The sequence below is a fragment of the Bradysia coprophila genome, unplaced genomic scaffold, assembly GCF_014529535.1.
Source record: "Bradysia coprophila strain Holo2 unplaced genomic scaffold, BU_Bcop_v1 contig_197, whole genome shotgun sequence".
Taxonomy (NCBI): domain Eukaryota; kingdom Metazoa; phylum Arthropoda; class Insecta; order Diptera; family Sciaridae; genus Bradysia; species Bradysia coprophila.
In genome coordinates, this window is record NW_023503460.1 from 1282703 (window position 1) to 1306356 (window position 23654).

General features: G+C 37.8%; 1 protein-coding gene across 1 annotated transcript in view; it reads left to right on the forward strand.

Annotated features, from left to right (window-relative positions):
- Positions 1-23654, forward strand: part of LOC119075298 — a 128407-nt gene that overhangs the window by 20550 nt on the left and 84203 nt on the right. The window contains exons 2-4 of the mRNA XM_037181709.1: positions 9501-9650; positions 11872-12035; positions 12260-12365. Coding sequence (XP_037037604.1) covers positions 9501-9650; positions 11872-12035; positions 12260-12365 — 420 coding nt within the window. The remainder of the gene's footprint in view (positions 1-9500; positions 9651-11871; positions 12036-12259; positions 12366-23654) is intronic.

Consider the following 23654-nt stretch of genomic DNA (forward strand, 5'->3'; position numbering starts at 1 on the left):
TTGATATATTACAAGCAGCTATTGCGTGCGTATTTCGGTAGATATCATCGAAAGACTGAAAAACACCTATAGGGCCCTAGCTCTGGAAGGGCCGACCCTACCATGCCCATTTTCGAACTTGACCTTACTTTTGTCGATACCAATCGGGGAAAAAAAGAATTTTGAAAAAAGGTTGTGATTTGCTCCAGCTAGAGGGGTCACGGACGGACGGACGGACGGACGGACGGACGGACATTTTTTTTATTGCGGATTCGTCATCTATGAACATAACCAAATGCTTTGCCCTTACTGTCTGCTTCCAATTCGACGTGTTACAAACGGCATATTAATCTTATAAGCCCCCAGTACTTCGTACGGGGCTAAAAACTAAATCTAGCAAAATCGGATCAGATTTACTCGATTTATGTGCAAAAAACACTTAGAGCCGAGTAGCGGCCTTAGTCCAAGGGCCCATATTTGAAACTTTTTTCGACACGTTCTTTTCGGTATTCCGTTACCTTCCATAAAAAACTAAATCTAGCAAAATCGGATGAGATTTACTCGATTTATGTGCAAAAAACACTTAGGGCCGAGTAGCGGCCTTAGTCCAAGGGCCCAAATTTGAAACTTTTTTCGACACGTTCTTTTCGGTATTCAGTTACCTTCCATAAAAAACTAAATCTAGCAAAATCGGATGAGATTTACTCGATTTATGTGCAAAAAACCCTTAGGGCCGAGTAGCGGCCTTAGTCCAAGGGCCCAAATTTGAAACTTTTTTCGACACGTTCTTTTCGGTATTCAGTTACCTTCCATAAAAAACTAAATCTAGCAAAATCGGATGAGATTTACTCGATTTATGTGCAAAAAACCCTTAGGGCCGAGTAGCGGCCTTAGTCCAAGGGCCCAAATTTGAAACTTTTTTCGACACGTTCTTTTCGGTATTCAGTTACCTTCCATAAAAAACTAAATCTAGCAAAACCGGATGAGATTTACTCGATTTATTTGCAAAAAACACTTAGGGCCGAGTAGCGGCCTTAGTTCAAGGGCCCAAATTTGAAACTTTTTTCGACACGTTCTTTTCGGTATTCAGTTACCTTCCATAAAAAACTAAATCTAGCAAAATCGGATGAGATTTACTCGATTTATGTGCAAAAAACACTTAGGGCCGAGTAGCGGCCTTAGTCCAAGGGCCCAAATTTGAAACTTTTTTCGACACGTTCTTTTCGGTATTCAGTTACCTTCCATAAAAAACTAAATCTAGCAAAATCGGATGAGATTTACTCGATTTATGTGCAAAAAACACTTAGGGCCGAGTAGCGGCCTTAGTCCAAGGGCCCAAATTTGAAACTTTTTTTGCTATAATTCTATTCGGCATTCCATTATCTCTCAAATGAAACAAAAACTAGCAAAATCGGATGAGATTTATTCGATTTATGTGCAAAAAACACTTAGGGCCGAGTAGCGGCCTTAGTCCAAGGGACCAAATTTGAAACTTTTTTCGCCATCATTCTATTCGGCATTCAATTATCTCTCAAATGAAACAAAAACTAGAAAAATCGGATGAGATTTACTCGATTTATGTGCAAAAAACACTTAGGGCCGAGTAGCGGCCTTAGTCCAAGAGAGCAAATTTGAAACGTTTTTCGCCACGTTCTTTTCAGTATTCAATTACCTTCCACAAAAAGCTAAATATAGCAAAATCGGATGAGATTTACTCGATTTATGTTCAAAAAACACTTAGGGCCGAGTAGCGGCCTTAGTCCAAGGGCCCAAATTTGAAACTTTTCTCGCCACGTTCTTTTCGGTATTCAATTACCTTCCATAAAAAACTAAATCTAGCAAAATCGGATGAGATTTACTCGATTTATGTGCAAAAAACACTTAGGGCCGAGTAGCGGCCTTAGTCTAAGGGCCCAAATTTGAAACTTTTTTCGCCACGTTCTTTTCGGTATTCAATTACCTTCCATAAAAAACTAAATCTAGCAAAATCGGATGAGATTTACTCGATTTATGTGCAAAAAACACTTAGGGCCGAGTAGCGGCCTTAGTCTAAGGGCCCAAATTTGAAACTTTTTTCGCCACGTTCTTTTCGGTATTCAATTACCTTCCATAAAAAACTAAATCTAGCAAAATCGGATGAGATTTACTCGATCTATGTGCAAAAAACACTTAGGGCCGAGTAACGACCTTTGAGCCCTCGCAACAAGCCCGGGTTGCATCCTACCCAAAAACAATGTTCAGCAACTTTGTTCTACTCGTCAATACCTTTCATTTGATATATTACAAGCAGCTATTGCGTGCGTATTTCGGTAGATATCATCGAAAGACTGAAAAACACCTATAGGGCCCTAGCTCTGGAAGGGCCGACCCTACCATGCCCATTTTCGAACTTGACCTTACTTTTGTCGATACCAATCGGGGAAAAAAAGAATTTTGAAAAAAGGTTGTGATTTGCTCCAGCTAGAGGGGTCACGGACGGACGGACGGACGGACGGACGGACGGACATTTTTTTTATTGCGGATTCGTCATCTATGAACATAACCAAATGCTTTGCCCTTACTGTCTGCTTCCAATTCGACGTGTTACAAACGGCATATTAATCTTATAAGCCCCCAGTACTTCGTACGGGGCTAAAAACTAAATCTAGCAAAATCGGATCAGATTTACTCGATTTATGTGCAAAAAACACTTAGAGCCGAGTAGCGGCCTTAGTCCAAGGGCCCATATTTGAAACTTTTTTCGACACGTTCTTTTCGGTATTCAGTTACCTTCCATAAAAAACTAAATCTAGCAAAATCGGATGAGATTTACTCGATTTATGTGCAAAAAACACTTAGGGCCGAGTAGCGGCCTTAGTCCAAGGGCCCAAATTTGAAACTTTTTTCGACACGTTCTTTTCGGTATTCAGTTACCTTCCATAAAAAACTAAATCTAGCAAAATCGGATGAGATTTACTCGATTTATGTGCAAAAAACCCTTAGGGCCGAGTAGCGGCCTTAGTCCAAGGGCCCAAATTTGAAACTTTTTTCGACACGTTCTTTTCGGTATTCAGTTACCTTCCATAAAAAACTAAATCTAGCAAAATCGGATGAGATTTACTCGATTTATGTGCAAAAAACCCTTAGGGCCGAGTAGCGGCCTTAGTCCAAGGGCCCAAATTTGAAACTTTTTTCGACACGTTCTTTTCGGTATTCAGTTACCTTCCATAAAAAACTAAATCTAGCAAAACCGGATGAGATTTACTCGATTTATTTGCAAAAAACACTTAGGGCCGAGTAGCGGCCTTAGTTCAAGGGCCCAAATTTGAAACTTTTTTCGACACGTTCTTTTCGGTATTCAGTTACCTTCCATAAAAAACTAAATCTAGCAAAATCGGATGAGATTTACTCGATTTATGTGCAAAAAACACTTAGGGCCGAGTAGCGGCCTTAGTCCAAGGGCCCAAATTTGAAACTTTTTTCGACACGTTCTTTTCGGTATTCAGTTACCTTCCATAAAAAACTAAATCTAGCAAAATCGGATGAGATTTACTCGATTTATGTGCAAAAAACACTTAGGGCCGAGTAGCGGCCTTAGTCCAAGGGCCCAAATTCCAGAGCTAGGGCCCTATAGGTGTTTTTCAGTCTTTCGCCGATATCTACCGAAATACGCACGCAATACCTGCTTGTGATATATCAAATGAAAGGTATTGACAAGTAGAACAAAGTTGCTGAACATTGTTTTTGGGTAAGATGCAATGTGGGCTTGTTGGGATGGCTCAAAGGTCGTTACTCGGCCCTAAGTGTTTTTTGCACATAAATCGAGTAAATCTCATCCGATTTTGCTAGATTTAGTTTTTTATGAAAGGTAATTGAATACCGAAAAGAACGTGGGGAAAAAAGTTTCAAATTCGGGCCCTTGGACTAAGGCCGCTACTCGGCCCTAAGTCGTTTTTGCACATAAATCGAATAAGTTTTTGTTTCATTTGAGAGATAATTGAATGCCGAATAGAATGATGGCAAAAAAAGTTTCAAATTTGGGTCCTTGGACTAAGGCCGCTACTCGGCCCTAAGGGTTTTTTGCACATAAATCGAGTAAATCTCATCCGATTTTGCTAGATTTAGTTTTTTATGAAAGGTAATTGAATACCGAAAAGAACGTTGCGAAAAAGGTTTCAAATTTGGGCCCTTGGACTAAGGCCGCTACTCGGCCCTAAGTAGTTTTTGCACATAAATCGAATAAGTCTCATCCGATTTTGCTAGTTTTTGTTTCATTTGAGAGATAATTGAATGCCGAATAGAATGATGGCAAAAAAAGTTTCAAATTTGGGCCCTTGGACTAAGGCCGCTACTCGACCCTAAGTGTTTTTTGCACATAAATCGAGTAAATCTCATCCGATTTTGTTAGTTTTTGTTTCGTTTCGTTTGAGAGATAATTGAATACCGAAAAGAACGTGGCGAAAAAAATTTCAAATTGGGTCCCTTGGACTAAGGCCACTACTTGGCCCTAAGTGTTTTTTGCACATAAATCCAGTAAATCTCATCCGAGTTTGCTAGATTTAGTTTTCTATGGAAGGTAATTGAATACCGAAAAGAACGTGGCGAAAAAAGTTTCAAATTTGGGCCCTTGAACTAAGGCCGCTGCTCGGCCCTAAGTGTTTTTTGCACATAAATCGAGTATATTTCATCAGATTTTGCTACTTTTTGTTTCGTTTGACAGATAATTCAATACCGAAAGAAAATTGGGATAAAAAAAGTTGTAAATTGGGATTCCTAAGATAACATCGTAAACTTTTGTTTTATACTTGAGAAGTACTTCGTACGGGCTTTTGTAATTGCGCTAAGCGCAATTTTAAAGATGAACGCTTACAGTTTACAATTTGCAAAAATAGACAATGATGTCAAGTACGCAATAAGGTTACGGAAGCATTTTGATATCGGACGAATAAGGGTTACGGGCTTATTAGGGCTATGGACGTATAATGGTTTCGGGCTAAATAGGTTTACGGGTCGTACGGGGCTCAGTCGTAGCAAACGCTCCGACTGTTCTGATGCCTTGTTTAAAATAGGCAAGAATATGTCCTAATACGTCCGAATCATCTGCCACTTTGTGACGCAAAATTTGGTAAAATTTTGTTTCTAGAATTTCTTTGGTCAAATTTTTGCTGTTACAGATTTTGCGTACAAGCGCAGAATGCGTCACCTCCAGCGATATCAGTTGTTTTGGAAGTATGCATAGGGACTTGCGTCACTTTTACTCTTTTGAGTGTTTTTGACTGATCGCGTAGGCGACGTTGCTCGATTTGTATGAAATATCACGTAAGTGACGTTGCTGTGGATGAAATTGTCGTTGTTCGGGTTGTCAAAGTTCGAGTTTACAGTTACTTGGAACAAACCTATACGAATTCACACATATGCTGTGATTGAGTGGTTTCAATCCTGTGATGTACAAAATTTTACACTCGTCACACCATGAAATACACAAACAACAAAACTAAATATAATACACACCGTTCAAGGTTGAATTTGAATGTATAGAAGAAGAAGGAGAATAAAAACGAAACCGAAAATACGCGATATAAAGCCGAACGAGTTGATCGTTCGATGTGAATCACACTACTCGGTGATACGGAGAGTAAGTTCCGCCTTTATCTATTTGACGAATAACATAAACAAACTCCACCATTAAGGAAAACATAGTCTGAATCCCTAGACCTGTTAGCAAGGGCTGCTGACCTGCTGAGAGAGAACTAAAAAAGTGTGGTTTTTGATAAATTTTGACGCGTGATATTCAGTGTTTTCATGGTTTGGCGAGTGTAAAAATTATTCTCGTGGCCTACGAATACGTATACTATAATTTCTTGGTTTCCTACGAATACGTATACTATAATTTCGTGGTTTCGCGATGCACAAAATTTTACACTTGCCGCACAAAATTTACAAATATTACAAATTAATGTCTTTGAGTTATGTCTCATCGACTTACGTGAGTTATCTACTGTTTAATATCTCCTTTTTCTGCCATAATAAACATAAAAATAGAAATTTCGTTTTCAATGACCCTAAATTTGCTAGTAGCCCGACCACGATGCAAAATCTTTATCATAAACAGTTCTTGCTGAGAATTATACATGGCATATTTGGTATCATTGGAAAGCTTAGACTTCAGGCTAACTGCTACAAGGTATGTCGTGTTGAAATAATCTATGGGAGTAGCCAAAATTCACAGAGGGTTGAAAAAAGGTGACTTTTCTGAAAATGTACCAAAAAAGACCACTTTCAAAAAAAATTTATTGCCATTCGAAAGAGCACATTAACCTTGTCTAGAAACGCTAATAAAGTGCTTGATCGAGAACTTCGTCGAGGTGGCATCACCCCTTGAAGAGGTGGAATTTTCGACATTCAGCTTCTATTGCTCTGCGACCAAATGACCGAGAGCAATAATTTTTACATGGTTGTTCTTAGAATTTGTCCCTCTACCGATTCCAGTTTCAAACACTGGTCCAGTTACTTCCGCGGAGCCAGGCGACGATATTCCTAGTTCTCAGAAACGGCTCAGCGGTTGCACCCGCAACATGTGCCGTTGGATAGTACACGCCTCCCCTAACTCAGCTATGAAAAGAACCGAGATGGAAGTCGACATGTTTATTTAAAGTTCGTTCAGCCCCACCGTGTAGGATAAATGTTTTTTCGAAGGATCAGCTCAGTTATAGTGGAACGGTTTTTCTGAGTCATTTGATGTCCCATCACTCCTAACAATACTCTTTTTTGGGTATTCTTTCAAGAAAGAAAGGTTTTTTCGCTTGAAAATGCCGTGAAATGCCGTTGAAAATTCATACGAAATTCAAAAAATATGAGAAGGGATCAGCTCCGACATTGCGTTGTGGTTTTTTTTTCCTCTAGGGTCCATTTTGCACTTCCATTTAATCCATTAAATCCATTTAATCCAAAACATTTTTTTTAGTTTTACCGAAATAATTAGGCTAAAATAGATTTGCACGATCCCCAGCTCGTTTCAGTACTCGTGAGGTATAGGAAATTTTTTTTTGTTAAAAATGGTATTAAATTTATCGCCCAATACAAAAGAACTGATATCGGTGTAGGTGACGCTTACAGATTCTACACGCAAAAAGATATGCGTCACAAATGGCAGCTGATGAGCAAAGTACGCGCAAGTTTTATCAACAAAAATCTTACCAGAAAAATTTTAGGAAGAAAATTATAATAAAAAAGTTTTCGTCACAAGTGGCAGATGTTGAGGAAGGAAAATTTTTATAATTGTGAAATATATTCCTTTAATGAATGGAATTCAAACGGAAGAAAGCCGAATCATCTGCCACTTTTTGACGCAAACTTTTTTATTATAATTTTCTTCCTAAAATTTTTCTGGTAAGATTTTTGTTGATAAAACTTTCGCGTACTTTGCTCATCAGCTGCCATTTGTGACGCATATCTTTTTGCGTGTAGAATCTGTAAGCGTCACCTACACCGATATCAGTTCTTTTGTAAGTGGATAACAGGACTTGCGTCACACATCCACTGCAAGTGGTTTTGGGCGATATCAGCTCCTTTGTAAGTTGTGATTTTTTAGAATTGGGTCGAAGATAATAGACAATTATACTATGCAGTTTGAACGAAAATATTCTTCTTAGAAAACTGTATAACTTTCTCTTTGATCTCAACCTTCCAGCTTTCATTTGACGAAAATCGAAAATTTTACGGAATTCAAAAATTTGATGAAAATCGAAAAATTCACGAATATCGAAAATTTGACCAAAATCGAAAATTTGAGGCACTTAAAACGCTCATAGCTCCCAAATAAGCGACTTTTTAAGAAAACCATGAAACACGTGTCGACTAGAATGTAAAACTCTATCAATTTGTCTTTTAAACGAACTTTCTAACTGCAGTATTTTCCGAGTTATGGCTGACATAGCTCGCACTTAAAACGCACATATCTCCAAAATAAGCGACTTTTTAGGGAAACCATGAAACACGCATCGACTAGAATCTAAAACTCTATAACTTTGTCTTTTACACGAACTTTCTATCCGCAGTATTTTCCGAGTTATGGCTGACATAGCTCGCACTTAAAACGCTCATAGCTCCCAAATAGACGACTTTTTAGGAAAACCATGAAACACGTGTCGAATGAAATCTGAAACTCTATAAATTTGTCTTTTAAACGAACTTTCTATCTGCCATATTTTCCGAGTTATAGGTTCCATAGCTCAATAGCTTAACACGCTCATAACTCCGAAATTATAAGCTTTTATAAAAATTCCTTCAAATTCTTAGAATTACGTCCTTAACATACCCTGAAAATTTCAGCCAAAACCGCCGGTAAATTCAAAAGTTTCGGTTAACAGAGTGACAGAGTGACAGAGTGACAAAGGTTGGTAAAATTCATCAATTTCAAAATGTATGAAAATGAATTTCTTCATATAAATTTCTGCAAATTTCCAAGTTTTGAAATTTAATATCTCGGCCAAATTTTAACCTTATGAGGCGTGTGATAGCTCGTTGAACTCGTATGGACGCCCAGATTACGAATAAAATACTTTGCGGGTAGTAGGAGCAAAGGGGTAAAAGTCAAAAAGTTCGTGTATATACGTTCCTCAGTCCTGCGGAAATTTTTTTTTGTCAAATTTTTCAGTGTGAACGGACTTGCGTCACGGCCCTTCACTAACGTAGGGCCATGATTTAATCCATTTAATCTAATCCACTTTACACCAAAAACTCCTAAGAGTGTATTTTTTCGCTTTTTAACATTGTAGTATGAGTTGTAGTACGTGGTTCGATCAAAATCAACAATTTTTAAGACTTTTATAGTATTTTGTAAAATGAACTTTTTTCCTATTTAATCCATTTAATCCAATTTTTATTCCATTACATCCATTAAATCAATTTGATCCATTAAATCCATTTAATACCATTTAATTCATTTAATCTAGAAGTGAGTCACCCCTCGGTCCATTTACTACTACCAGCAATGCTCATGTTGTGGGTACCCTTTCATAAAATTCACTTGAGGGCCACCGTGTAACATCAACATAGTCAAAAACGTGCAAAAAATAAAAAAAGCAAAAACCACAAATTGTTAAAATGAAAGCAAAATAAAATGATCGAGTCTGGTTTTTGACAATTGAATTTCAATTGTCAAAAACCAGAGTCGATCATTTTATTTTGCTTTTACCTTAGTTTTCCAAGTTATTCGATCCATTCCATTGTTGACTCCGCTTTTAGAGTTTTATTTATTTTGCAATGATTTTTTTTTATTTCCCGGATGTCGTTCTACTTGTTTTTTTTTCATTTAATCCCATTTCATTCCAGATGTTCCATTTATAATAAGATTTTTTTCGATTTGTATCATTTATTTTGAGTTTTATTCATAGATTTATTCCATAAAATGCGTCACCCGTTGGCCTTACCTACTACAAATTGTATACGATATACGACTATAAAATAAGAAAATCTAATTTCACATTTAAAATAAATAAATAAAGCAAATTGTTTCACCAACCATTTTTATTTATTTACAGTTCTCAACTTCTTTCCTGTACCTGTTGACGATGAGTGTTTATCAGATGACGGAAGGAGGTCTGGTGTTTGTCTCAACGTGTACGAATGTCGAATACAGGGTGGCAGTTCAAGAGGACAATGCGCTTTAGGCTTTGGCGTATGTTGTGTTTGTACGTATTTAAAACATCGTTTCTTTTCTTTCCAATCGTTCTTTCTCTTTTCTATCTATATATCTATTTCTTATATACGGCCTTTTAATGTGCAATAGCGCAAAGCGCACTTCAGTGAAACTCCAAGTAAAGACTTAAAAATTCAGCAAAAAAAACTGATGGAAACTTTCCAACACAAAGTATGTTTACCTAATTTCGAATGAACCTTGCAACAGCAAAAAAGAATGTTTAATCATTCTTTTTAAATTGCATGTTATAATGAGTTGGAATGGTGGAAAGTGGAATGATGCAGATGATAATGTAACGTATGAGAATCATGTATAAAATAGAATGATTTTTTTTTTTTTTTTTTTTTTTTTTTTTTTTTTTTTTTTTTTGAATGAATTGAAAAGTAAATGGAACCATATTTCAAGTCATCAGTCCAATCGCTAATGAGCTAATAATATTATAAAACCGATAAATCCAAGAAATTTTGATAGGACATTTCGACCACTGTTCCGATCTGTGAGAAAATTTGATACGCCTTTCGACGTTTTGCATTATTATGCAGTTCAAAAATGCCATTTCTCATCAGGCTATGGCGACAGTGGTACTCAATACAGTGCACTATACCGACTTGCTAACGAAAAAGTGTAGCGAATCATAGTTGAAATGTAATTTCAACTCAACACCAAACTTCCTTACTCGTGGCCATTTCTATGGTAAAGCTACCACAAAGCGAACATAGCAAAGCGGACGACATACGACAAATGAAAGTTTTTTCCAACCTTCACCAGAAATTTTATTTTTTCGATGATTTAAACTTGAAAAATTCAACAACAAAAACTCTGTAGTAACCTCTGGCAATGCTACGCCAGAATTTCTTGTTAGTGTAGTGGCAATACTGCAGAAACCGGCTCACTTCATTGTATAGGTGTGTGGCACACGTGTGTCATCCGCGTCTCTTCAACTGCGTGACCTCCTCAACCCCATATATCTTGGCGTATCTTTAATCTCTTTTCGCACTACTACAAATATAACCAATTTGTGGAAATCACAAATTTTGTGTATTACACTTAATTTTTGTGAAATTCGTGTTTTTCACAAAAAAATACAAATTTGTGATTTATGAAATCAGAAGCCATATGGGATATTTTTGAAAATTTTATTTTAAAGTTAAGAAAAAAAAACGTTTTACAAAGTACGTAACAAAACGGCAGATAAATAATTGAGAATCGGAGGTCAAAAAAATTAAGAAAATTAAGAAATTAAGAATTAAATTTTTATCTCCGTTTGAGATCTCTTAGATTTTTCAATTTTTAATCTCTGATGTTATCTCCTTTTCTGAAATTATTATCTCAACTTTTTAATATGTTTTATCCCCGGTTTTATTTCCATTCCACACATTTGTTATTTCCATATCTAGTTATAATATCTCCAGAACCGATTTTTATCTTTGTATGGCAAACCAAACACTTTCCTAATACAATTTATTGAAGGGTGAATTCAGTTGCTGTCTATAATTTTGTTCTGTAAATTTAAATTTTAAATAAAACAAATTACACAGACTAATTATTAGACGACGCGAGAGAAAAAAAATTAACTCCTAAGTTACCGACACCGTTCCGGCGCCCGGCTCGCATTGCCGCAATGCGAGCCGGGCGCCGGAACGGTGTCGGTAACTTAGGAGTTATTTTTTTTTTCTCGCATCGTCTAATAATTAGCCCGTGTAATTCTTCTAGCCGTAAAGGCGTTTACTTCGTTCCTAAGTAATTCATCCTTTTACGAAATGTAACGAAGGAGTTTAGTTCGTTTTTAAATTAGATCCCTCCAACCAATGTATGTTACGTTAGGCCCTACATGTTTCTCTAGCATCGAACGAAACACTTGCACGGTACATTTCGTAAAAGGATACATTCCACTAGGAATCCTAGTCTAGGATCGAGCAAAAGAATAAGTTTTATGAATTCACAAAATAATATTTGTAATTTCCACAAATCTCAACAAATTTTGTGATTTCCACAAATCACAAAAAAAATTGTAATTTCCACAAATCGGTTACATTTGTAGTGGTACGAAAAGAGATTAAAGATACGCCAAGATATATGGGGTACCTCCTCAAATAGCTCTATTCGGCACACTATTCATAATGCTCCTTTTTTTATGTTTTACTATCGCGCCTTTTCATACAAATATCTATTGTAATCTATTGAAAATAATTGCAATTTTTTCCACATTTTAGTTACTGCCACATGTGAACAGGAGGTTTTTAACAACATTACATATATTGTGTCCCCAAGCTTTCCAGCATTGATGTCGAATGATGTCAAAAGTTGCAAGCTTAAAATCAAAATGATTTCCCCAGACATCAGTCAGCTCCGACTAGACTTTGTTCATTTTTCCATTGTAAGTATTTGAATAGCTTCATATTTCTTGGTATGAAACGATAAAACGATGCCCATTGTGTATGTACTGTAAGTACAACATATAAGAACTTTCCAATATAATTATAAAAGTTGTGCCTAAAAAGTATAGAATTTTACCTTAACAAGCAACGAACGAAAAATTCATTTATTTATTTAAAAAGTTTAATATTCAATTAAAATAAATGTTTGCTTTTCCGTTGATAGGGGCAGCCGAATCGACGCACGGGAATTTGTGACGGAGATATATTTTCATTAACCGGCGGCATTGGAGGTGATTTTATGTTGTGTGGCCAAAACAATGGACAACACAGTGAGTAAATATGTGAAAGAGTGAGCGTGGCTATTCTATTTTACAAATCTGGGATACAGTGATTAAACAATTTCGGTGTGTCCATCTAGCAACAACTGGTTTTGTATCAGCTGGTGTCTATTTCATTGTCAGTACGATCTGTATTTATCGTTTTTTACCCCTCACACACACACATATATATATATATATATAAACAGAACAGCAGGATACTCGGCCCTAAGTGTTTTTTGCACATAAATCGAGTAAATCTCATCCAATTTTGCTAGATTTAATTTTTTATGGAAGGTAATTGAATACCGAAAAGAACGTGGTGAAAAAAGTTTTAAATTTGGGCCCTTGGACTAAGGCCGCTACTCGGCCCTAAGTGTTTTTTGCACATAAATCGAGTAAATCTCATCCGATTTTGCTAGTTTTTGTTTCAATTCAGAGATAATTGAATGCCGAAGAGAATGATGGCAAAAAAAGTTTTAAATTTGGGTTCTTGGACTAAGGCCGCTACTCGGCCCTAAGTGTTTTTTGCACATAAATCGAGTAAATCTCATCCGATTTTGCTAGTTTTTGTTTCAATTGAGAGATAATTGAATGCCGAATAGAATGATGGCAAAAAAAGTTTCAAATTTGGGCCCTTGGACTAAGGCCTCTACTCGGCCCTAAGTGTTTTTTGCACATAAATCGAGTAAATCTCATCCGATTTTGCTAGTTTTTGTTTCAATTCAGAGATAATTGAATGCCGAATAGAATGATGGCAAAAAGAGTTTTAAATTTGGGTTCTTGGACTAAGGCCGCTACTCGGCCCTAAGTGTTTTTTTGCACATAAATCGAGTAAATCTCATCCGATTTTGCTAGTTTTTGTTTCAATTGAGAGATAATTGAATGCCGAATAGAATGATGGCAAAAAAAGTTTCAAATTTGGGCCCTTGGACTAAGGCCTCTACTCGGGACTGGCAACACTGCGCTGAGTGACAGAAGTTTCATTTTTAACCGATCCGCGAAAAATTGCTAAAATACTTAAGTTTTTTGACAACGCGAGAATTTCTAGTCAGTGTTGTTGTGCCTGACCAACAGAAGTGCTAGGAAATCGTGAAGTGCGGTCGAATAGTTAAGTGATTTGGCGTGAGAACGTTTATCAAGTATTTCGGTGTAGACATAACCTATACTGGTAGCATGAATTCGGTCAAACATGTCAATAATAACGAGAGTAGTGTTGCGAGCTCACTGAACTTAACGTCATACTAGAATGGTAAACTGTCATTCAGTACTGACGACTTTCAGTGTGTGTACGCAGTAGCATGAAAAGATTATTGTGGATGTTTTGACGAATGATTCGAATGACAATCAGTATTCTTGTTTTGTCATTTTCATTGATAAACATTCTCTAGTCGAAAGGTTGAGTAGACGGTCATCCGTAGGTAGCCAGTTTCGAAGTCAAATGATCAACAGTGTCGGTTCCTGTGTTCATCTGTAATAAGCAATGATGCACACCTCTTTGCTCTGCTTAATGGGGACACATGAAGGAGTGGGATACGCGACAAGTGCGCGCACCTACTGGTGACATGAGTTCGATCAACAAAATCGTTGATTTCCAGTGATTGTGCGCATCAAGCACAAAAAGCTTTTTCTGCAGAATTTTTACAAGACCAATTAAGGGTCTCAACAATCAATAGTAATATCGAGGGTGATACACTCGAAATTTAGAGTAAAACGAGATAAATTCATCGTTGATGAATACTTCCTGAATGCTGGGTAGCATAAATTTCGATCGAACACGTAATAATTGAGCGAGTCGCTGCGAGCTCACTGAACTTAACGTGGTACTGAATTCAGTCTTCATTCAGTACTGTCGACTTTCAGAGAGTGTAGGCCTGTCGCACAATTATTGGAATTGTTCGAATTTCCAGAATGATAATCTTGATACTGTCATCGTTGATGAATACTTCCTGAATGCTGGGTAGCATAAATTTCGATCGAACACGTAATAATTGAGTGAGTCGCTCCGAGCTCACTGAACTTAACGTGGTACTGAATTCAGTCTTCGTTCAGTACTGTCGACTTTCAGAGAGTGTAGGCCTGTCGCACAATTATTGGAATTGTTCGAATTTCCAGAATGATAATCTTGATACTGTCATCGTTGATGAATACTTCCTGAATGCTGGGTAGCATAAATTTCGATCGAACACGTAATAATTGAGTGAGTCGCTCCGAGCTCACTGAACTTAACGTGGTACTGAATTCAGTCTTCATTCAGTACTGTCGACTTTCAGAGAGTGTAGGCCTGTCGCACAATTATTGGAATTGTTCGAATTTCCAGAATGATAATCTTGATACTGTCATCGTTGATGAATACTTCCTGAATGCTGGGTAGCATAAATTTCGATCGAACACGTAATAATTGAGTGAGTCGCTCCGAGCTCACTGAACTTAACGCGGTACTGAATTCAGTCTTCGTTCAGTACTGTCGACTTTCAGAGAGTGTAGGCCTGTCGCACAATTATTGGAATTGTTCGAATTTCCAGAATGATAATCTTGATACTGTCATCGTTGATGAATACTTCCTGAATGCTGGGTAGCATAAATTTCGATCGAACATGTTATAATTGAGCGAGTCGCTGTGAGCTCACTGAACTTAACGTGGTACTGAGTTCAGCTTTCATTCAGTACTGTCGACTTTCAGAGAGTGTACGCGCGTCGTACAATTATTGGAATTGTTCGAATTTTCAGAATAATAATCTTGATCATCATTGATGAATGCTTCATGTTTGGCAGTTGTTGTGACAGTCACCGAAAGTAGCCAAGCTAACAAATCTCCAGTATCGGTCAAAGCGCCCGATCACACCGATTCAGACTACACAACATGTTGTATGTCTTAAGTACCAACTGCCAACCGAATCACATCCAGTAATTCGGAGTGCGGCACAGAGAATATCAGCAGACAATCAGCGAAGAAAACAGACGATCATATGGTATTCCTTTTACGGGCGCAATCATCACGGGCCATGCTCATCCACCAAAGGAATCTAATCATTGTGGAGTAAATAGCGCCTGCCGAAATACCCCCTCAATGCCCAATCGAATAGTCAGCCCCTCGTTCGCCGTTAATTATCTGGACGACTAAGTGGAGTGGACACCAGTGCGAATCGTTTGCCCAAAGAATTCGATAATGGGTTGGATGAAGTGGATTGTTTTTTTTTGTTTTCTTTTCAATTCTCTCTACATAAATTTTTATTTTGAAGAATTCTTAAAACTTGTCAATTATTATATCATGATTTTGGTTGTAAAAGGGGCCCACCCATGCGGCCTAATTACGTCTAGTATGAAATGTATTTGTTTTTACCTAGAGCCAATAAAGAATCTAATCTAATCTAAGGCCTCTACTCGGCCCTAAGTGTTTTTTGCACATAAATCGAGTAAATATCATCCGATTTTGCTAATTTTTGTTTTATTTGAGAGGTAATTGAATACCCAATGGAAAGTTGGCAATTTTAAAAATGAACACTTTCAGTAAATTTGACCATGCCCAACTTGATTTGCATTTTGGTAACAGACGCATTAGAGGGTTGTAGACGTATTAGGGTTCCGGGCGTATTACGGCTACGGTCGTATTATGGTTACGGATGAAATAGGATTACGGGTCGTACGGGGCTAAGTCGCAGCAAACGCTCCGACTGTTCTGATGCCTTGTTTGCAGGAAAGCATCAACTGAAATGGACTTGGGCTAGTGCAGATGGTGTAACGAAAAATGAGATCGATTACATCATAACTGGCTGTAAGTCAACCGTTAAGAACGTTATGGTCCTAAACAATTTTTCAACAGGTAGTGATCACCGAATGGTTCGTGCAAGAGTCACGTCAAATACCAGATTTCAAAGATCACAACTAGTTCAGAAAAGTGAAAGGATTGACGTGCAACGGCTTTACACACAAAATGAAGAATTTGCTACGAAAATGACTGCCGAATTAGATAACGTCAACCAATGTGAAACATTGGACGAATTGAATACCAAAATCGTCGATACAATAATGGGTTTCATGAAATCCAAATGCAAATCCGTCAAAGGGAAAGAATCAAAACTAAGCAGAGAATCATTAGACCTGATCGCAAGCAGAGCAGAGTTGGTAAAAAACGGAGGACGAGATTCGGTGGAATACCGGAACTTGTCTAAAAGTATCAACAAAGCAAGGAGATCAGATGAAAGAAAATATAATGTCTAATTGGCTCAAAACATAATTGAAGCTAACTGCAATATGAAAGTCCTACGGAGAACAATGACAAACGCCAAAAAAGAAATCTTCAAATTACGAGAAAAAACAGGAACGATCCAAACGGATCGAAATGCGATATTAAACATTGCAACAGAATTTTATGAGAATTTGTTTTCTTCAGTAAGACAGAGTCCAACGGAAGAAACCGAAGATAGACCAATAATAAGAAACGTGGGATCGGAGGATATGCCCGACATAACTGTTGATGAAGTCAAGGCCGCAGTAGCCGAGATGAAAAACAAAAAGTCTCCCGGAGAAGATGGTGTTCCAGTGTTTAATCAATGTCTCCAATGGGAAGAAGTACCACAAGCCTGGGAAAATGCGGTAATTACATTGCTAAAAAAAGGAGACATAACAAAGCTGGAAATTTACCGGCCCATAAGCCGATTGTCAACACTCTACAAGTTGTTTATGAAAATCATTACGAAGAGGAACACTAACAAGTTCGACCTCTACCAATCTTTTGAACAAGCTGCTTTCAGATCTGGTTTCAGCACAAACGCCCACTTGCAGGTGATGAGAACGCTTATTGAGAAGTGTCGTGAATACAACATCGACATAGTCTTGCTATTCATAGACTTCGAAAAAGCTTTCGATTCAGTGGAAACATGGTCGATATTGGACGCATTAGACGAATGTAGAGTAGACTCAAGCAATTCGATATGTGTACAAAAATGCTACTTCATGTATAAAACTTCATAAGAGCACGGAGAAATTCAGAATCGGCCGAGGTGTAAGGCAGGGTGACACCATTTCACCGAAATTATTCACGGCGATTCTGCAGAGTATTTTTAGGAAGTTAAACTGGAGTAAAATGGGAATAAAGATAAATGGAGAGTACCTGAGCAATCTCCGCTTCGCTGATGACATTGTACCGATAGCAGCGAATCTAGGTCAGGCTCAGCTTATGCTACAACAGTTAAGTGACAGGCCCGTAGCTACGGGGGGGCTAGTGGGGGCTAAGCCCCCTCTGGAATTTCCAAAAAACAGTTTTTTTTTAATTTTCCCCATACTAAAAGTTTTTTAACATCGTTGAGCCCCCTCTGGGATGTCTGAGAAATGGTTTCTAGCTACGGGCCTGTTAAGTGAAGAGGCAAGCAAAGTTGGCCTCAAGATGAACTTATCGAAAACAAAAGTCATGACCAACATAGGGGATGATAGAGAAATCAAAATTGGTGACACTGTCATTGAACGAGCCGACAGCTACGTATATCTAGGACATAAGCTGAAGTTAGGTCTGGACAACCAGACTGCAGAAATAAGACGTAGGATTGGTCTTGCATGGGCAGCGTTCGGAAAACTCAGACTCATTTCCAAAAGCAAAATGAATAATAGTCTGAAACGCAAAGTTTTCGACATTTGTGTCCTTCCAGGGCTCACTTATGGAGCGGAAACTTTAACTTTAACGAAAGCATCCGAAGATAAATTGAGAGTGACACAAAGAGCCATGGAACGGAGTATGCTTGGAATAACACTCAGAGACAGAATGATGAATCAATGGATTCGACAACAAACCAGGGTCGTTGATGTCATGGAAAGAATAGCATCTCTGAAATGGAGCTGGGCGGGACATATTGCAAGAAGGACAGACGAACGTTGGACCAAAAAGATCATGAACTGGCGACCATATAAAAGACGAGCTATAGGTAGGGTAGACCACCAGAGAGATGGACAAACGGAATTAAGAATATTGCAGGTAAAAACTGGCAGCAAATGGCAATGGATCGTACGAAATGGAAAGAAGTTGGAGAGGCCTACATCCAGCAGTGGATAGAAACAGGCTGAAAAAGAAGAAGAAGAAACAATCGTTACAATGTTCTCCAGCTGATACAAAACCAGCTGTTCAGTGTTCCTAGATCGGCACACCAAAATTATTTAATCATTATATTTAAAAAAAATCATTCTTTATTTTTGTTATTTGATTGCTTTATGCGGGCGGCTCTGCAGTTTGAGCATTTAAAAAAATGTACACAGTTCAGCAATAAAATCATTTAAATGAAAATCCTCACTAGAGATTTGTGGGCGCTATGAGTTATTACGATTTTTCTTAATTCCTCTCCAGGCACACCTTTTTGCGCTAAAGCTAAATGACTCCGTTTAGAAAATCATTTATCCGCCAACATCCCGGGTAAAAATGTCGGACTCATGAGACCACGAAAAAAGTATTCTCAACGGTCTCATTTCGGTCTAAAAATGGTTGGTAGTCTCAATGCAGTCTCAAAATTTTTTTTTTTCGTGTGATGAAACTTTTGGAATTGTCATTTTCGAGATCTATTGAGTCCGAATGAGAAGTCTCTTTTCGAGTATTTTTTGATGGAATCGTCGAGACTAAGTGAGCAGTCTCACAGTGGATAAGTTTACAGACCGCATGAGATCGAATGAGAAGTCTCTTTACTGGTATTCTTTGACGGAATTGTCGAGGCTAAGTGAGCAGTCTCACCGTGGAAAAATTTTCAGATCGCATGAGATCGAACGAGTAGTCTCTTTTCGAGTATTTTATTCGATTGCTGAGACCGACTGAGTGGTCTCATTTGACGAAAATATTTTCTTCAACTTTTGAGGCTGGTTGAGTGGTCTCATTTGACGAAAATATTTTTTTCGACTTTTGAGGTTGGTTGAGTGGTTTCATTTGAAGAAAACTTTTTCTTCGATTTTTGAGGTTGGTTGAGTGGTTTCATTTGACGAAAATATTTTCTTCGACTTTTGAGGTTGGTTGAGTGGTCTCATTTGAAGAAAATATTTTCTTCGACTTTTGAGGTTGTTGAGTTGTCTTATTTGAAGAAAACTTTTTCTTCGATTTTTGAGGTTGGTTGAGTGGTCTCATTTGACGAAAATATTTTCTTCGATTTTTGAGGTTGGTTGAATGGTCTCATTTGAAGAAAATATTTTCTTCGACTTTTGAGGTTGGTTGAGTGGTCTCATTTGACGTGGTTGGTTGAGACTACTCATCTGGCCTCGGAAATTGTATCAACGGTTTAAAATTAGAACTACAAATAGATATATCTGATTTAGCAACACGCGTAACGTCGATGGCAGTCCAAATTGAAAGTTAAGCATCATTCGTCGCGGTTAGTACTTGGATGGGTGACCAGAAAAAATATTACAAATAAGAAAAAGGTAAAAAAAATCAAATATTACTAACGATTCTCTAAATAATTTCAGTCGATTTGGTCTAGCGAATTATAAGAAAAATAAAGGGCAGTGGCCATCTGTGAACTCAACAGAGAAGTACAAAAAAAATTTTGCGGATAAATAACGAGCGAAGAAAAAAGTTCCAAAGCATAGTCTAAAAAGAAATCAAATTTGAAAAGTCTCAAACGGTCTAGAAACAACTCAAAAAAGAGAAGTCTCAAACGGTCTAGAAAAAACTCAAAAAAGAGAAGTCTCAAAACGGTCTAGAAAAAACTCAAAGATCTCAAACAGTCTAGAAAAAACTCAAAAATTAGAAGTCTGAAACAGTTTTTTTTTAAAATAAGACACTCATTTATCCTCATCTAGTCTCACAACGTCTAACAAATCCAAAATGAGACCACTCAACCAGTCTCATAACGTCTAACAAGTCCGGAATGAGACCACTCATCCAGTCTCACAACGTCTAACAAATCCGAAATGAGACCACTCATCCAGTCTCACAACGTCTAACAAATCCGAAATGATACCACTCATCCAGTCTCACAACGTCTAACAAATCCGAAATGAGACCACTCATTCAGTCTCACAACGTCTAACAAATCTGAAATGAGACCACTCATCCAGTCTCACAACGTCTAATAAATCCGAAATGAGACCACTCATCCAGTCTCACAACGTCTAACAAATCTGAAATGAGACCACTCATCCAGTCTCGAACATCCTCCATAAATCTTTGAAATGAGACCTCTCATTACTTTCGGATGAATTCCGATGAATTTTTGGATGAATTATCGGTCTCAAAGGTTCGAAATAACTAGACTCATCCAGTCTCATCTCCATATATAAAAATTTCAGTCTCAAAAAGGTCTCACCGACACCTTTTTTTTACCCGGGATGACAGTTAAACGGAAGCCAGCGAATCAAAATGAATTTTCAAGGCACTATGAAAAATCGACCCGTACAATTTCATCTGTTACAAAATCGTCCAATCCAATATCATTTCTTCCAATATCGTTCTGTCCAACATTGTTCACGGTCTAATTTCATTCTGTCCATTATCTTTATGTCCAATATCTTTCTGTCCAATATCGTTCACGGTTTAATTTCATTCAGGCCAATATCGTTCTGTCGAATATCTTTCTGTCCAAGTTCATTCTGTCCAATTTCTTTCAGTCCAACATCGTCAAGTCGCATTTTGTTGGACTGAATAATATTGGACTGAATGATATTGAACGAAAAGATATTGGACTGAAAGATATTGGACAGGAAAATATTGGACAGAACGATATTGTGCTGAATGAAATTGGACGGTTGACGATATTGAACAGAAAGATATTGGACTTAAGGTTAGTAAGTCTTTACATACTTTTGGCTATTTGTGTGCAAATAGTCTCTTAACAGTGATATCGCCAAAACTTCAGGTGATTTTTGTAACTTTGGGAACAAGCGGTCTCCGATTTTAATGAGTGATAGCTCGTTGGATTCGCCTTTTAATTCTAGGAAACATGTATCTTTCACTTTTTCGAAAAAAAATTTACTTTCTGTGAAAAGTGTTCAAAAGTGAACACATGTCAGAGGGTACCGAAAACAGTTTTTCGACAATAACTCAAGAAAAAATTATTTTAAATTATTGTAATGTTGTACGAATGTCGGCCTTGGAAAGACCTACAGGTAGAGTATACGCACGGCTTGGTGCGAGTAGATCCGCGAGATTTATTATTAAAAATATAGTGAATGATCAGAGAGTCCGCCTTCTCTGCAGCTTCGATGTTCTGCGGAACTGCGTATGGGGTGTTGTAGCTGGCCTCACCCACTATCGTCCCACATATAAATGAAACCAGTACTTTTGTGCTGCAAACCTACCGAAGTCTTGTAAAAAAAGTTGGTGCCAAAATGCAGATTTTTTCCTTCTTTCTGTACGCCCAACTGCTGAAACAGCGTCTGGAACGCTTCTACGGGAATAATTTCATATAGTCTACCATTCTGTTTCCTTATACGCTTCGCTATGTCGCGAACATAGATCGTTACAACATATCCAGTGTTAGTAATTCGAGTGAAAAATTATTAAATTTTTCTAAGCGGATTTTAGTCAAATAAAGTGTTAGCGTATAGCGCATGATCTTAGGACTCCGGAACAGTAATTAGTTTTTTAACCGGACCAATATTTGCTACGGGATGGAAGTTTTGAAAAACGATATGATCAACTGAGAGCAAATGGTTTTCCGAACTCCCATCCCGTAGCAAATATTGTTCCACATAAAAAACTAATTATTGTTCCGGAGTCCTGAGATCATGCCCTACACGCTAACACTTTATTTGAGTAAAATCCGCCGAGAAAAATTTAATAATTTTTCTCTTGATATTACTAACACTGGATATTTTGTAACGATATATGTTCGCGACATAGCGAAGCGTGTAAGGTAACAGAATAGTAGATGATATGAAATTACTCCCGTAGAAGCGTTCCAGACGCTGTTCCAGCAGTTGGGCCCTCAGAAAGAAGGAAAAAATCTGCATTTTGGCACCAACTTTTTTTTACAAGACTTCGGTAGGCTTGCAGCACAAAAGTACTGGTTTCATTTATATGTGGGACGATAGTGGGTGAGGCCAGCTACAACACCCCATACTCAGTTCAGCGGAACATAGAAGCTGCAGAGAAGGCGGACTCTCCGAACATTCACTATATTATTAGTAATAACTCTCGCGGATATACTCGCACCAAGCTGTGCGTATACTCTACCTGTAGGTCTTTCCAAGGCCGACATTCGTACATCATTACAATAATTTAAAATAATTGTTTCTTGAGTTATTGCCAAAAAACTGTTTTCGTTACCCTCTGACATGTCCTCACTTTTGAACCTTTTTCACAGAAAGTAAAAATTTTTTCAAAAAAATGGCAGATACGTGTTCGCTAGAATTAAACGACGAATCGAATGAGCTATCACTCATTACAATCGGAGACCGCTTGTTCCTCAATCACCTGAAGTCTTGGCGATATCACTCTTAAGTCATTTGTCTTTGACTAATGCTTAGACGATGCGAGAAAAAAAAACTCCTAAGTTACCGACACCGTTCCGGCGCCCGGCTCGCATTGCGGCCCTCCGCTTCGCTCCGGGGCAATGGGCCGGATCGCTCGGCGTGTTAAAACGCTTTTTATGTGCAATGAATATTTGTATTCATTTCGTAAAAAATAAATTTTGTAGGGACGAGCTAAACTATTCTACGTTACATTTCGTAAAAGGATGAATTCCCCTGGAACAAACAAAACGCCTTTACGGCGAGAAGAAAATTATTAATTAAGTTGAGATTGAGATCACCAAAATTAAGAATTGAGTTCAAATTGAGATCTCAGTCTCAAGTCAAGATTTTCCTGAGATCTCAACTCAACTCTTGAGTTGTGCTAAACTAATGCACATAATAATATCCATAGTCAACAAGTTTTATCGAAATTTTATTTTTACGAACCAATTTACAAAATTAAAAAATATATAAAAAAATGCATTTAAAGGAAAACTATTCTGTGTCCAGTTATTTTATTTTTGTAAGTTGGACATGTAATATTTGGAGACGATCCAGGTATTGAATTAAAATCAATGTCAACCTCAAAACGCAAAATATGAACACAGACTCGAACACCACACTGGATTCAGACTCGGATGATGAGGCCAATATATGCCCCATCTGCTCGAGAGGTTTCTCATCAATGGCCGGAGTTCGGATTCATTGGAGAATCCATTCAGCTGATCAAATACAAACCGCTATTAATGAGAAATTGGCAACACAAAATTTAACATCAGCCACACGAGAAAATGCAACGTTGAACACAGTTGCGACAACAGCAGCAGAACCAGAGGATTTTCGTTGCTTCGAATGCGGCGTGGACGCCGTAAATGAACA